The sequence below is a fragment of the Aspergillus novofumigatus genome, assembly GCF_002847465.1.
Source record: "Aspergillus novofumigatus IBT 16806 chromosome Unknown P174scaffold_1, whole genome shotgun sequence".
Classification (NCBI taxonomy): domain Eukaryota; kingdom Fungi; phylum Ascomycota; class Eurotiomycetes; order Eurotiales; family Aspergillaceae; genus Aspergillus; species Aspergillus novofumigatus.
In genome coordinates this window covers 4,800,363-4,814,091 of record NW_020194274.1, presented here as the reverse complement: position 1 = coordinate 4,814,091, position 13,729 = coordinate 4,800,363, and the positions used below count along the sequence as shown (strand labels likewise).

The 13,729-nt window shown below is 47.8% G+C and overlaps 4 protein-coding genes across 4 annotated transcripts; 2 read left to right on the top strand and 2 right to left on the bottom strand.

Annotated features, from left to right (window-relative positions):
* Window positions 1-1,404: 1,404 nt before the first annotated feature.
* P174DRAFT_361439 (uncharacterized protein) lies at window positions 1,405-2,568 on the top strand (the record flags this gene model as incomplete). The annotated part of the gene is made up of 3 exons (XM_024821782.1): window positions 1,405-1,877; window positions 1,935-2,217; window positions 2,278-2,568. 3 exons carry the CDS (start codon window positions 1,405-1,407, stop codon window positions 2,566-2,568), a joined length of 1,047 nt encoding a protein of 348 aa, XP_024688164.1.
* Window positions 2,569-4,310: 1,742 nt separating this feature from the next.
* P174DRAFT_400649 (uncharacterized protein) lies at window positions 4,311-7,415 on the bottom strand (the record flags this gene model as incomplete). The annotated part of the gene is made up of 8 exons (XM_024823906.1): window positions 4,311-4,542; window positions 4,600-5,239; window positions 5,296-5,479; window positions 5,527-5,709; window positions 5,768-6,431; window positions 6,492-6,853; window positions 6,909-7,269; window positions 7,326-7,415. 8 exons carry the CDS (start codon window positions 7,413-7,415, stop codon window positions 4,405-4,407), a joined length of 2,622 nt encoding a protein of 873 aa, XP_024688163.1. The 3' UTR covers window positions 4,311-4,404.
* Window positions 7,416-9,299: 1,884 nt separating this feature from the next.
* Window positions 9,300-10,034, bottom strand: P174DRAFT_427726 (uncharacterized protein; the record flags this gene model as incomplete). Its single annotated transcript, XM_024825463.1, has 1 exon — window positions 9,300-10,034. One exon carries the CDS (start codon window positions 10,032-10,034, stop codon window positions 9,300-9,302), a length of 735 nt encoding a protein of 244 aa, XP_024688162.1.
* Window positions 10,035-11,086: 1,052 nt separating this feature from the next.
* P174DRAFT_362382 (NmrA/HSCARG family protein) lies at window positions 11,087-11,983 on the top strand (the record flags this gene model as incomplete). The annotated part of the gene is made up of 1 exon (XM_024821857.1): window positions 11,087-11,983. One exon carries the CDS (start codon window positions 11,087-11,089, stop codon window positions 11,981-11,983), a length of 897 nt encoding a protein of 298 aa, XP_024688161.1.
* Window positions 11,984-13,729: the final 1,746 nt, after the last annotated feature.

Here is a 13,729-nt window from a genome sequence, read left to right as displayed (position 1 = left end):
ATTATTCATTTATAGATGATATAGACACCGTTCTTACAGGCTGATCGTAAGTCTCCCACCCTCGGGACAGACAAAGGCTTCCACGGAACGCTGAGTCTCTATGGAACAGAAAGAAGATGGACATTTCCCCAGGAGGACCTCCAAGTAACGAATATGAATTTCTGAGTTTGAGACAGCAACGCAGAGACGCCGATGACCAGATATCTCTTCAGCTTCATTTGATCCCTTAGTCTACTGGCTCGGCGGGACTGAACGTGGAGCGTATTGTTGGGAGTGTGCAGCCTACAACTGCGGTAGCGTTTGAGTCCGAGAACTTCGCCCCAAGCCTCTGCAGTTTTCATGCAGGTCAGACGGTGCTTTTTCTTTGTCTGCGTTGGAATCTGCCGCTGTCAGCGCCATCTTTTAGGCCCCAGAGACCGCTGTTATCATCTTTTTGAGGCCCAGTAGCATTATCCTCATTCTGGGGTTCATCATTCTTGCTAATCGACATTCGTGGTTCCAGTACGTACCCCAGCCTTCGTGTCCCTCATTCCGTATTTGCAAGGCATCCTAGTCAAATGAACCATATCAACTGGCTAGCCTCGCACAGCTAAGGAGAGAAAGAGGTCTATAACTAGAAATAAGGGTCCAGACGCAGCCGCGCGTAGTAATGACTATGGGCTAGCATATCTCTGTGGATGTGGTGCCATTGGTGGATGCTGAGCTTGATTGTTTGTTTGTTTGCTGCTTGTATAGGCTATTGAACGCGGACTAAAGCACAGCCTAATTGATGCTACAGCACATAATATGACACCCGGCTAGTTGTATATATGAGATCTCCAGGCGCCAAATGGCAGCTAAGCATCTATATCTTAACAAAATCCCCAGCTTGCCTTCTTGCTACCACGTCTTATCTTCCGACTCATGCGACCGGGGGATGGGAAACGGTGCCTTTTGGGAAACAGGTCTAGCGCATAGTTCCTAGCAAGGGAGCGTCTCTGCGTCTTTCTGCTAAAATATCATGTGTTTCGTGCGGTCTTGTCCCGTGGATTGGGAGTTAGTCATGGCCTTCCTTGTGTTGATGACATACGAAGGTATGGGGCTATGGCTATGGTGGTGGATGCAAGTTAATAGACTCCTTAGTTGTTTCTCCTCCTAACCAATGTGCAAACTGCCTTGTTTCTGTGAGAGATTCTGTCTGAGTAAGAAAGTAGCAACACCGCAGCGCTGAGAGCGCATCATGAGTGTACCCAGTCATGGGGAAGAATGGTTTGGAGATGGGATTTTATGTGTACCATGACCATGAACGGGATATTTCGTCAGACTTATCTACATATTCACCTCCCAACTCTTAAGTCCACACACAAACCATCTTTTTCTCTCCCCTTCTCAGTACCTTCATCGCCTTCTTCGTTGCCATGCACCATGGCTTCTGCTGTTGACCTGGCGCAGGAACGCGTTTCTTTAAGAGACAAGTACATGCGAACAGCACGATCCATTGTCCAAGCTCTTGAGGCGCAGTCCAAGCCTGCCTATACGCACACCGAACTCACCCAACTTCGAGTTTCCCTTCAATCTTTCAATCCGGAGGACCAAACATTCATCGATTCTGAAGCCTGTCTCTTCGAGCCTCTAACCCGGGAGGAGCTTGAAGAGTACACAGTCGACAAAAAGGACCTTGCCGAGGCCGATCTCCACCACTTCTGCAAATTTAAGGAGACTTTTAATGAATTCGGACCTTACGAGGTATCGGAAGACTGCCGCATGTGGGAAAGAGCTTGTCAAATTCGGGAGTACATTGATATCGTCCAATCCTACTACGAGAAGAAGGGGGATAAGAAGGTGTGGGGTGAAGATACCTTCTCGATGGAATACCTCTCGCACTGGCATAACATCAAGTAAGGCTCGCTCGATGATTGCTTAACTATTTACTAATATGTGGACTGCTCCTTTAGGGCTGAGGATTCTTTCCATGATGGACCACAAGGAATGTTGTACGGTCTTCGAATGGGACATTCGAAGCCTAGCGATCTTCCGAGATGGAATGCTCAGTCCATCTGCCAATGGCGAGACGACTTTGAGGATCCGAAGACGACTCGCGCTCATATCAAGCTTGTGACTTGCACTGGGGCGGAGGCTAAAGAAGATGAACTGCTTCATGGCGAGCTGGGGCCTATCGCAAATGCAATCCAGTGCCGTCTCGACCAACAAGAGTTCGAGCAGACCTCGCTGTTCCCGGTACAGACTTAGTAATGCCTCTACTATGATAAAACGGCGTTGACATTATGTCATAAATAGGTGCTCGTTATTTCGCTCTTTGGGCCAAGGCATGGCCGTCTCCTGCAGGCTAAATTCGACAATTCCCGTACCTTGAACATCCGATCGTCGCCGATTTACAATTTTGTGGATAACGATGAGAAGATGGAGCTTTTCGTCCGTGACTATAATTGTAGACCCCGAGATGGCGAAGAGTTCGAACCTGTTTTTGTCGATGTGGATTCTCCAGCTCCTCATAGTCAGCGTCATGCCTCGTCCCCAAATCTAATAAGGAAAACCTCAATGGCAATCAGAAATGATGTCAGGTGCTAGAGAAGAATGAGTGCCCTAGGAATACTAACGTGATTCTATTGCATTACATTATGGGACCTATAGCACGCTCCTAATGAATACCTGATTACACGACATCTATGCCCTCTTCTTAAGTACCCAAGCAGAGGCCAGACAATCTCCAGGAGCAGATCAGATTTTTCTAAGACCATCGTCAAGTTACTCTCAATCTTTGCTTGTAATTTTTGTAGCAAATGGCTGATGGGAAGGTACAGCAGTGGGATGACGAATGGACATGGTAGTTCAAGAGCCATGCAGATCCTAATGGCCGAGGAACCGTGAGTCTTGTCATCCACTAATTGCCAGGTGCTGATAACGCAAAGACAGCTTGCTGTTCTTCACGGTCTAGTCCTGGACCGCATCCAGCTACTCAAGCAAGGTGCTGTTACTCTTGGATCCTGATGCTCTCCAGTTAGCTATGGGATCATCTGCGATCAGCTATACGTCCTGGAGAAGCACACAGGAGAGCTTGTCCGGCAAGACCCACACGATCAGCTCAGTTACGCAGTCGACCAGGTAGATTGGCTGGTTGTCCAGGTACACAGCAACCAGTCTAAAATGCAAACCACTATAACATAGGTTGACAGCAGTAGGACACACCCATCCCTCCAACCGGCTTTGCAAAAGAGTTCCAGCAGCTCGAACCCTGGCCAGGAAGAGGACACTTTCCAAGTCCATATTGTCATGTCCATGTATCCGCCCCACTGGCTCCCAAAAAGTTATGTCCCATAAGAGCGTCCAGCGGGTATGCACCCTGCATATTTCGACCGAGGGAGTGGAGAAGAAGCTCAAGAAGAGCCACTGGTACAACCGAAAGCCAGTTTTCTGGAAGGGCACATTTAATGTTAGAGTTGTGGTCGGGCCTGCAGACCTGGCTTTTCAATTGTGGTCCAAGGATCAGAGGATTAGGAGTAGCAGTCATCCGCCGATTGCGGTGAAATGGATTCCTGCTGGGGGTCTAGCCGTGGTTTGAGCCAGGATGGACAAGAAGGGGGGAAGTATGATCATGATCTTGGAGGTATACTATTTTTACACGAGTCACAAAGTCGTCAATTGAGTAAGAGCAGAATCTTTGCTCTCATTCATCTTCAGCGATGGACAAAATTTGATTCCCAAACGCAACGGCCAACTACTGTCATCTATTTCCCTCCGGATACAACAGGAACCTGGTCCTCCGATCTACCCTCTGCAACTCCCGGTCCATTCTTGCCCTTCAACCCATAGTCCGACTGCACCGTCGTGCGCATCCGGATCATCTTCCCCAACAATGTAAGCAGCAACGCCAGCCCCTCTAAGTCAGATAATCTGCCACAGTCTGAAGGATCTGAAAGTCCCTATTATGGTATATTATAAGTGCACTGTAAAATAGTGCAAAAATAGGTTCTAATAGGGTAACAAAGAAGGGTCCTCTATTTATAGGTAGTATAATTTTATCCTGACTCTAAAAAGACCAACTCACTAATATAGATAGGTAACTATTTTCTGCGAGCCCCCTGAGCTATAGATTATAATTAAAGCTAGTAGCTCCTGTTGTGCTGAATCAAGGCCTTTATCCATGGTTGCCTGCCCTGGGGTGATTTGGTAGATAGAGATGTAAGATACTGGTCTTGATTGAATAGTAGGCTGATAGCTAAACTCCCAAAGATCCTCCGGACATGGTTCTACTGCGTGGATGGAATGTATCTATCGATGTTTTATTGCTGCGTATATGATATTATGACAGACAACAGGACAGGAGGAGGCGGCCACGACTGAGATGACAAATGACAATGTATCAAGATAGACTTCTCAGGCGGACTAGACATATCTGGAGTTGGCTTAGCGACGCGACAAGCAACGCAACACGCCCGTCTTCCCCAAAAACCAAAGAGCACCTAGAAACCGAAAGATGGAGAGACCAGAAGTCGCCCATAAGATCACTTTGAAGTACCACGCCGTGCGGTCGGTCGATGTGGTCTGCCGGTATTCTCAGCCCAATCCTCTGGATGCAAATGTTGATCGGAGTAAACATACCGTCAAGCATAAATTTGTCACGCTAGCATTGTTGATCAGCAACGCCAACAGGCCATTAGACAAAGCCCACAGGAGCACGAGATTGGTTCGGAATGTTTTATACGAGTCATCCAGTTGCGCTTCCTTTTTCTCCGTTGGCTTCTGCCACGGTGCCAGGGCGCGTCGGACAGTAAGCTCGAATTCAGTGTCAATATCGGCCTGAGGCTTGTCCACCTCCTCAACAAAGGTTTTCTGGGCATCTGTTTTCTTGGTCTGCGCTGAGGGAAGGGAAGCCGCGTCGTCGGAACCTTTCGTACCCCACGAGACGTCATGCCAGTTGCAAAAGGCGTAGACATTGAGAATATTGATGGTTGACGGCATCCCGAGAAAATATGCCCAGGAAGATGTCAGAAGATGCCAAGGGTCACAGTAGAGAACGCTCGCTATGAAATAGGTCCCGTAGGTCGACGCCAGCGCGACCAACACGAGGCCTGTCGTCGAGGTGAAAAAGGATCCCAATAGCCCTTTGGCCCCATGATCAAGGTCGAGATCCATATTGCCGCCGCTAAATGCCTGAGCGACGAGGTAAAATGAAAGAACGAGGATGTATAACTGAACGAAGGAGAAATAGAGGAAAGATAGAATATACGCAAGTTGGGACCTAGATAGGACCTTTGTTGTTAGCAGACACCTCCATGGCTGACGCAATGGAATTACCCTTTAGGCCGATTCCCGAGCGCAAGGAAGAACTGCTGCATCAAGAAAGCCAAGTATAAAGCCTTGATGACATTATTGACGACCGGCGAAGCGTCGTTCCCAAAGGGCCACCCCTTATTCTTATTTGTCGCACTTGGAGTCCCCACGATGTCCATGATCACCGATGTAGTAAGCCAGTAGGATGCTGCCTTGATTAGCCCTCTTCGCCCGCCGATGGGAAAAGACACATACCGAGAGAGAACCATGTCATAGTCAGTTGGCAAATATTATATAGCAACTGCACGTGGAGGAAGACAAGTCGAAGGATATTGTGCCCACTTTTGTAGACACGGCTGAAGTGCATCACCGCATACAGGCTTGCGGCGAATGATCCATTCAGCCATCGGCGCCTTTGACTGAGAAATTCCGCCGGCGCTGCGCCCCTTACTATGGAACCTGAAAGATATTTTGGGAGAAGAGTCGGATGGCTTACCTTCCGGCACATCAGTCTCCCCTTTGGAGGCTTTCACGTAGCTCAGTGTCCATTGGGACCCTGTCTTTGCAACCAGCTCAAAGCACAAGATGCGGTCCTCAGCCAAGAACATATTTTTCTTAAAGATATTCATCCCGTCGATCCCTTTCTTGCCTAACCTTTTTGACAAAGTATGATCTCCATGGAAATACTGCTCCAGAGGTCGACCCATGATAGCACGGTAGCGGTAAGCGGAAAACGCCCCCGGCAAGACACTGACATACCCAAAGACGCTCTCCAAAGGCTTGTCCAAAATATTCGAGATTTTGTACTCAAAGTTCTGCGCGGCTACCAAGGGATTAGCCAGCTTTTCCCAGCGAGGACCGAGCAGGGCATGAATCTCGCCACACGATCCTCCCAGGTTTTTATTGTTGTAGAACGCTTCCCATAGCGCAAGAAGGGATTTACGGCCCGGTTTCGTGCCCGCATCAATCAGGATACATATCTCCGGGTGCAGAATCCTTCCAAATGCATTGAACAGCCAGCGGTGAGAGTTGATCTTCTTGCTGTTCTTTTGCTTCAGGCAAAAGATCATCTGCACCGGCGGCAAGTTGGCTGGATCATCGCCCAGCGGACGGACTAGCTCCTGGGAGGGAGTAACCGACAATTGGGTAGTATACTCGAACTAGGAAAGTAAGAAGAATTAGTCCTAACCACCGTCCATCGTTCGAGGGGATACACAAACTATATGTGCCACGGTCTCTTTGCCATCAACGTCATGCTTCATTATACCATCCTGATATATCCCGATTGTAGCCAGAACATCAAGAACATCCTTATCACAAGGACCGATACCATCGAAAATCAGGCATACCACAATCTTCTGCCATGCAGGGCCTCCTTTATCCCAGAACTGGGTTTTTTTCAGGTTCACAACATCTCGAATATTCTGCATGACCCCATGGAGAGTTCGAGCTGTCAGGACCTTGTCTTCATTGTAATAGGTGATTGCGATCAGAAGTTCGGTATGTCGATTATACATAGCGGTGCGCAAGTTATAGCCATTGCGTAGATTGAAGTCATCAGGGTCGCAAGTCGCAGCCGTGTCTACAGCATCGCGTCAGCCGCCAGTCAGTTGAGTGGCTCATTCTGTCAGCCTTACATCGGAGATGGGTGAACTCTTCGGCATTTGTGTCATTTGAATCGCGGTATTTTGCTTCCACAGAGTTACGAATCGCGCTGGGAACTGGATAGTCGACGCTGAGAACGGCGTCATGGACGAGATCAATCCTGCGAGTTGGGTAGCGGCGTAGGCCTGAGGCTGCAATGACAGTTTGACGTCTCTGCCAGGATGTCATACTGGCCGCTCCAGAGCCATGTTGCACTTGTGAGTCTTCGTATGGATTCAGCTGTGCGATTCCCGGGTGCCAGGGTGAGCTGGCAGAAGTGTGGCGGTCCTCTAGCTGCCCCGATAGCAGCGATTGCGAATCCTCTCCGTGCTCGTTAACAGTGTAAGGGTTGGACTAGGACTATGTCAGTTCATGTCTTTGGGAACTTGTATCGCTTGAAGGAGTCGCACAATGGGAGATGTCAGCTGCCGAAGTGGATAGGGGCTGCCATCTGCCTCAAAAGACAAAGGGCGTGCCGGGTGACCATGTACATCGTCCATGCCTCTTGATGGTGCAGAGTATGCTGGCTTGATGACAAAACACAACATATGCAGCAAAGAATGAGCACCGTCAAACGTTCGAAAGGGCTACGTGGAACATCCTGTTTCTTCGTCTTGAGGGGATAGCTGCTACACGCGCACATCCTCCCCGAAGACTGTTTAGTGCAGGGTACCTGTAGTCCTGTACCATAGAATGCACCATCTAGATGCGCCTTAGATGGCCCACTCTTATGCCGAACCAATCACGGACAGCCGATCGAGTGTAATTATAGCCGGGAATCTTGGTTATTCTTTATTGAATTATATGACCGCTTGCCCGATTAGGAACTGATTTGATTTCTCCGTGCCGCTTCTTGGCGATTATATTACAGCGACTAAGATATCTAGATTGCCAGAAATCAGACCTTCATTCATCCCGAATCCTACCGTTTACTAGCGATTACCATAGATTCGCTATTATCGGGGATCGGCTGACACTAGCATTGTATAGTATTGTGAATGTTACTCCCTCGCCTACGCTTCCATATTAGGCCTAGCTCGACTCAAGTCTCTTCTTCTGCTGTACATGTAGATAGAATCTTCATCTCTCTCTCTTAGCCATCTTGGAATATGAAGATCATCATTCTTTCCATTCTCTCTCACAGTTCCCGTATCTCAGACATTCAAGCAAGGACGGAACAGCGCAAGTCCGGATCTGCGTATCATGTTGCAATTCATCCGCCACTTTCTGAAACAGAGCATCGAAAATAAAGAACGAGCAGTTGGTTTTCAAAAGGACATGCTTATGCATCGCCGCACTATTTCGTGGTGACAGGAGGAGAGCCTTCGAGCGCGTCAGAGAGATAAGAGAACGTCGCAACCGTTTCCAAGGTACCTTAGCTTTAACTTTCACAGCGGCGAGCGTTAATAGCAGATGTCTGATATCGCTGGAACCCAGATGTCTGCTCGGCGTCAGATAGGCCAGGTTATCATTTGACTCTTAGGAACTCACCCAATAGTCCGGGAATCATTATCCGTAGGAGTGCATTGATCCAGCCACTTGGCGAGCCTGTTAATTATGTTGGCTATGTTGCCATATGTCAACAAATAATTCCGATTTTTCGAGTCAATCGTCACAGGCTGGCACACCGCCCTCTTTGACGGAGAGCTACGGGCAGCCTTGTCAATGAAGTTGACCAGAAGGCGTTTCCCAACGTTATCGGTCATCGAAGGCATTGTGAACATACTACATACAGAATGTAGCTTCGACTGGATCGAGTGTATATCCACAAGCTGCTATCAGTGGTAAACCGGGAGAGAAGAGAAAGAAAAGGGGGAGAGGGAATATCTGCTACATATTCGTGCTTAGTTCCCATTTATGTAGCCATCATCCCCTCGGAATTCAAAGTTTCCATCTTCTGCAAATTCTTGACAAGGCGAAGGAAAGAAATGGGGGGGAAAGAAATATGATATCTCTGGTTGCGGAAATCCTTCAGCGCAATACTGGGTTTCCGAAGGTTCCTTTCAGCAGCAACCAGCAGCTTAGACCGACATCAGTATGAGTTTCGAGCTTACCACAGTGCCGAGTATCTTAATGAGATCCGCCTCTGCTACCGAGGGTTGCTGGGGTCTCGGTGTGACGTACACGGCAAGCTACCCATTCTCTGTAACGAGATTTGGGTAGGATAACCCGATAACCATACTGTTTTCTATCGTCTTGAAGACTTGAGATTTCTTTAGGCACGGATAGTCGTCGGTTTTCTTACAGAGGGCCCAGACACTTCCTATACTGTAGTATTTGCTGTAATACAGAGAACAAAATATAAGCATTTTACTTATCAGCTTTCAGCTAGGCTGCGTATGCATTAGACAGTTCTCCGGACAGGTTAACTATTGCAGCAAACATTACCAGTCCAGGCCTTCCGTCACATCGAGTAGAAGCCTTGCCATCTCTTCATTGCGAATTGCGGTGTAGATTCGACTGACATAAGTTCCAATTGTTCGCTTTACCTCCTCTCCGTCGTCCTTATTGAACCCAGGGTGGTCTTTGACGCCTAGGTGAAATGGCACTTGTAGCTGTTCCCGTACAAAAAGGTAGACTTGCTCTGTCCTCTGGCCCAGATATTGAGGGGTAGCCCTATCCTTAGTGAACGCCTCGCGTGTCTTTCGGTGGGAGTCTACCAGGATAGTAGGGAGCAAGTCCTTCCAGCGTCGAATGAGTCCCCAGCATTCCTGGTGAGAGTACCCCGTCTCATCCAAGCTAACGCTGCTAACCATCTGCCCCAAGCAGTCACGGGAAACTTGGGCACATTTTTCCTCTAGGTCTAGACGGTTCCTGTCTAACCATGAGGCCCTAATAGCAGACCATATCGGGTCAAAATGCGAATGACTCGATGGATCCTTGGGTGTTCCGATATGGTTGAAGAGGCCATAAAAGGACGCTTGGCATGCTGCCTTGGCTGTTTTGAAGAACTCCATTTGCATTGCGCGCAAGTCTAACGCCTGGCAGACTATATAGAGATGTGCTGCACACATCATAGTTAGGACTTCCACACATGTTGCTGTGTACCGTGCGGAGAGCAGGGCAAGTGAGTTGACTGATTGGTTCCGCATCTCTTGCTGTGGGTGCGAAGCGGACATCTTTTTGATGATCCGGCTGAAGCATAATGGTCAGATGTTTATGTCAACTCGGATAGTCGTTGGCCTCTAGTCCAACAAGACGTGGTAGGTATATGCCATTTGGCGAAAATAGAAATGATGGCTCCCAACAAATTACCACTTTCTTGCAGTATCCAATACCGAAGACCATATCCTGGCACAATCTTGCTGCAAGATGTAGAAACAAACAGCCCCAGGCAGCACAAAGATCAGACCAAGAGAGTGATCCCACCTTTTATTCGCCAAAGGGGTGCCAAACATGACTGCAGCGATGGCAACCTCATTCAGCGGCGGGAGCTTATTCGATTGGCATGCAGACATCCATGAGATTTCTTGTTTTCTTTGGTGCCCGACTGCTGGGTTGGAGAATTGGTGTTTGTACCTTCTCTCACTGCAGGTTGCCTTTATATGCTATTAACTGAGGACTGGGCCTGCAATATTTATCGCAAACTCTATGCGACATGTGTCCTCATCGATGACCGCCAGCTCGGTATTATGTACATTAACAAAAGAGGGTGTTCAGTATTGTTTGGTTTAGAGACCATTCTGACCTGCATCCATACCACCACAGTCGCGCTCGGCCTTGGCGCTCGGCATTCGCGCTCGGCCTCGCTCTTTGGTTCGTAAGCCATATTAGTAAGGTGCCGACGCCCACCAAAGTGGATCGGTTAAGCATTACAAATAAAGTTATATGGACAGCCAATGTGGATCTCCGAGGACAGAGTTCCCCAAAGCGGTATGCCAAGAGCAGGAACCCATTGCCATACCTTTGAGAACCGGAACAATTTAAGCATGGGTTAACTTGAGACTAGCGAACGCACAACGCTTCGAATATATTGTGCAAAGTTAAACTACAAGCAGCACGGTCAACCTTACAAATCAAGTCTAGAAGTGCGGACGGTCAAGTGGGAAAGGGCTCGGCCGGTTTAGGTAGACTGCCAGTCATTATAAAACCCCAGAGAGCCCATTCCAAGGCTCATACTTTTCCCCATCTTGTCCACGCCAAAAGTTTCCCTCATACGTCTCGGCCTATTATGCTCCAATCCATTCTTGTTACCGGCGCGACTGGGAAGCAGGGTGGTGCCGTCATCAAGGCCCTTACTGCTCTCCAGGACGCAAGATTCTCTATATTTGCCTTAACTCGTGATGTCGACTCAGCTAGATCAAAAGGCCTCCTTAAGCACTATCCTTCAATCAAACTAATATCTGGAGATCTCAATGATCCAGACGCCATCTTTGGAAGAATCGGCTTGCCGGTATGGGGTGTTTTCAGCGTTCAGACTCCATACGGTAAGGATGCCAGTCTAGATCTCGAGGTGGCACAAGGTAAAAGCCTTGTGGATGCGGCATTGAGAAACCATGTGAAGTTCTTTGTCTACTCATCTGTCGATCGAGGGGGTCCACGGAGCGACGACGGGGCCTGTCCTGTTCCCCACTTCGAAACGAAACGGCAGATCGAGGACCATCTGCGTTTGAAGACGGTTAACGCAAACATGCAATATACTATTCTGCGACCCACCTTTTTTATGGATAATATCACCAACGATCTGCAAGGTGGACTTGTCTCCGCTGCCTGGAAGGCCAATGTCGACCCAAAAAGAGTTCAGCTCATTGCAACCTCTGATATAGGCTTGGTTGCAGCGCAAGCCTTTGCGAAACCTTACGAATATGCCGGTCGCGCTATCAGTCTTGCGGGGGACGAATTGACGCATGAAGAGGCTGCCTTGGTGTGGCAAGAAGAAACGGGATCACCAATGCCAATTGGATCTCGTATCCTAGCATGGGCGCTTCTCCGAGCCGTCAAAGACCTGAGGTTTATGTTTAAATGGTTCCGCGAGGAGGGATATGGAGCTAATATTCCCGAGTTGAAGAGCCAATATCCTGAACTCCAGGACCTGAGGACTTGGGTAAGGTCAAATAAGAGACAATAGTTCTCATTTAGCGGTGTTTTAAGTTTGTTTCCTATTTGAATCAAGTTACCTGTTCATAACGAGGGGCTTTTACAATTTATTTTGGGGGTAAATGCAAAATTCCACGTTTGCGCAAAAGAGTAAAAGCTGCATTATGTTAGCGCGGAGGACCACGGTTTCCCTTCAACGTCAACACTTTCAGAAGTGGTGCTGACCAGTCCTCTTGGGTCAGGCCGACAGTCCACGGAGGAAGTGGTTAGCCGGAACAGTACTCTGTACACGAACACGACAGACCACGATGTGTGGAGACATAGACTCCTTGTCGGCGCACGGGATGATTTTCTGGGGCATCATGGGCATCATTGGCTAGGGGTAGGAGTCATACACGAATCAAGCACTAACGTATTTCCCTGGCGAGCGGTCCACCCCCTCATCGAATTTCAACGCGTTTGAATCCTGAAGCTATCCAAAAATCAACTAAAATGCTATCAAAACCGCGTCGCATCTCTCAAAACTTGGTGGAGCAAGAGGGAAGGCTTTAATTAGCAATATCTGCTTTGAAAAAAAATGAAATTTCAAGCATTCGCCGCGCTGCAGAGATATTCAATGTTCCTAAATCTATCCTCTATGGCTGACTGAATGGACGCCAATATTGAATTGAAAAACACACTAATGGCTACCGGCTATCTCCTACACAGGAAGAATTATTAGTGGAATAGATACTATCTAGGGATCTGCGCGGACTGCCCCCTAGGCCATCTTATGTGCAGGAAATAGCTAATATCCTTCTCCAAGCAGACAATCCCTCTGGATTCAAATCACAGGGCACTATACGGAGTAGAAGATGCAGCATTAAGCATTAGTTATAAAAGAATAGAAACTAAGATGCACAACATTAAAAGCCACTAGTGCTTTACGGCCTGCATCTCCACCTTCAGTTAAAATTATGTTCTGAAAACTGATAGTCTGGTCCATGATGTAGGCTGATATTCAGGTATATTTAGCCATATTTATAATAATTATAGCTTCATTAGAAGCCTTCGTAGTTAGTAATAATGCATAATAGGACTGCACTGCTAAGCTACATGCATACATCACACTAATATAGTGCTGTTAAAAGAGGACATGTCAGCAGTCACTGGGTGTATGTATTAAGGTTCAGGCAGTTCGGCTGAGCTTTAGGTAAACAGGCTAAAGAGGGTGAAGAGAAAGCAGCAAGGGCGCTAAACCTAATAAATCAAAAAATAAAGGTGAACAAAAAACATACAACAGCCAGGATTCGCTGGTGGTCACCCACCCAACTACTAACCGGCCGGCGTGTGGCTTAAGTACGGCTGAGCGGACGGGAAGCCCTGTTTTCCACACCCTGTGGTCGTATGTGCTTATCCCAAAGCTTGATTAATTTGGAAGGAAAAGCAAGTGGCAGCTGACGCCCTCTACAGAGGCTCTACTACAAGTGACAAGCCAATCTTCAAGTATCCTAGATATGAGCTACTCCCCTGGTATTTCTACTCCTTTACAGCGACACCCTTTGGGGTAGCCATACCCACAGCTACATCTGTAGGCTATAGCCTGCATCTTTATCATTAAAGCATTCATATTTCGGCTTTTATAGTCTTAAAGATAGGCCTTAAAGTCACCAACAGGCTATTACAAACCTAGAATTATTAACACTCTAGGAAAATAATATCCCAAATTAGTCGCAATGCCTTACTCTAAGCCAAAGCCTTAAGCCTAAGCGCTAAGCCTAAAACACAGATCACATGC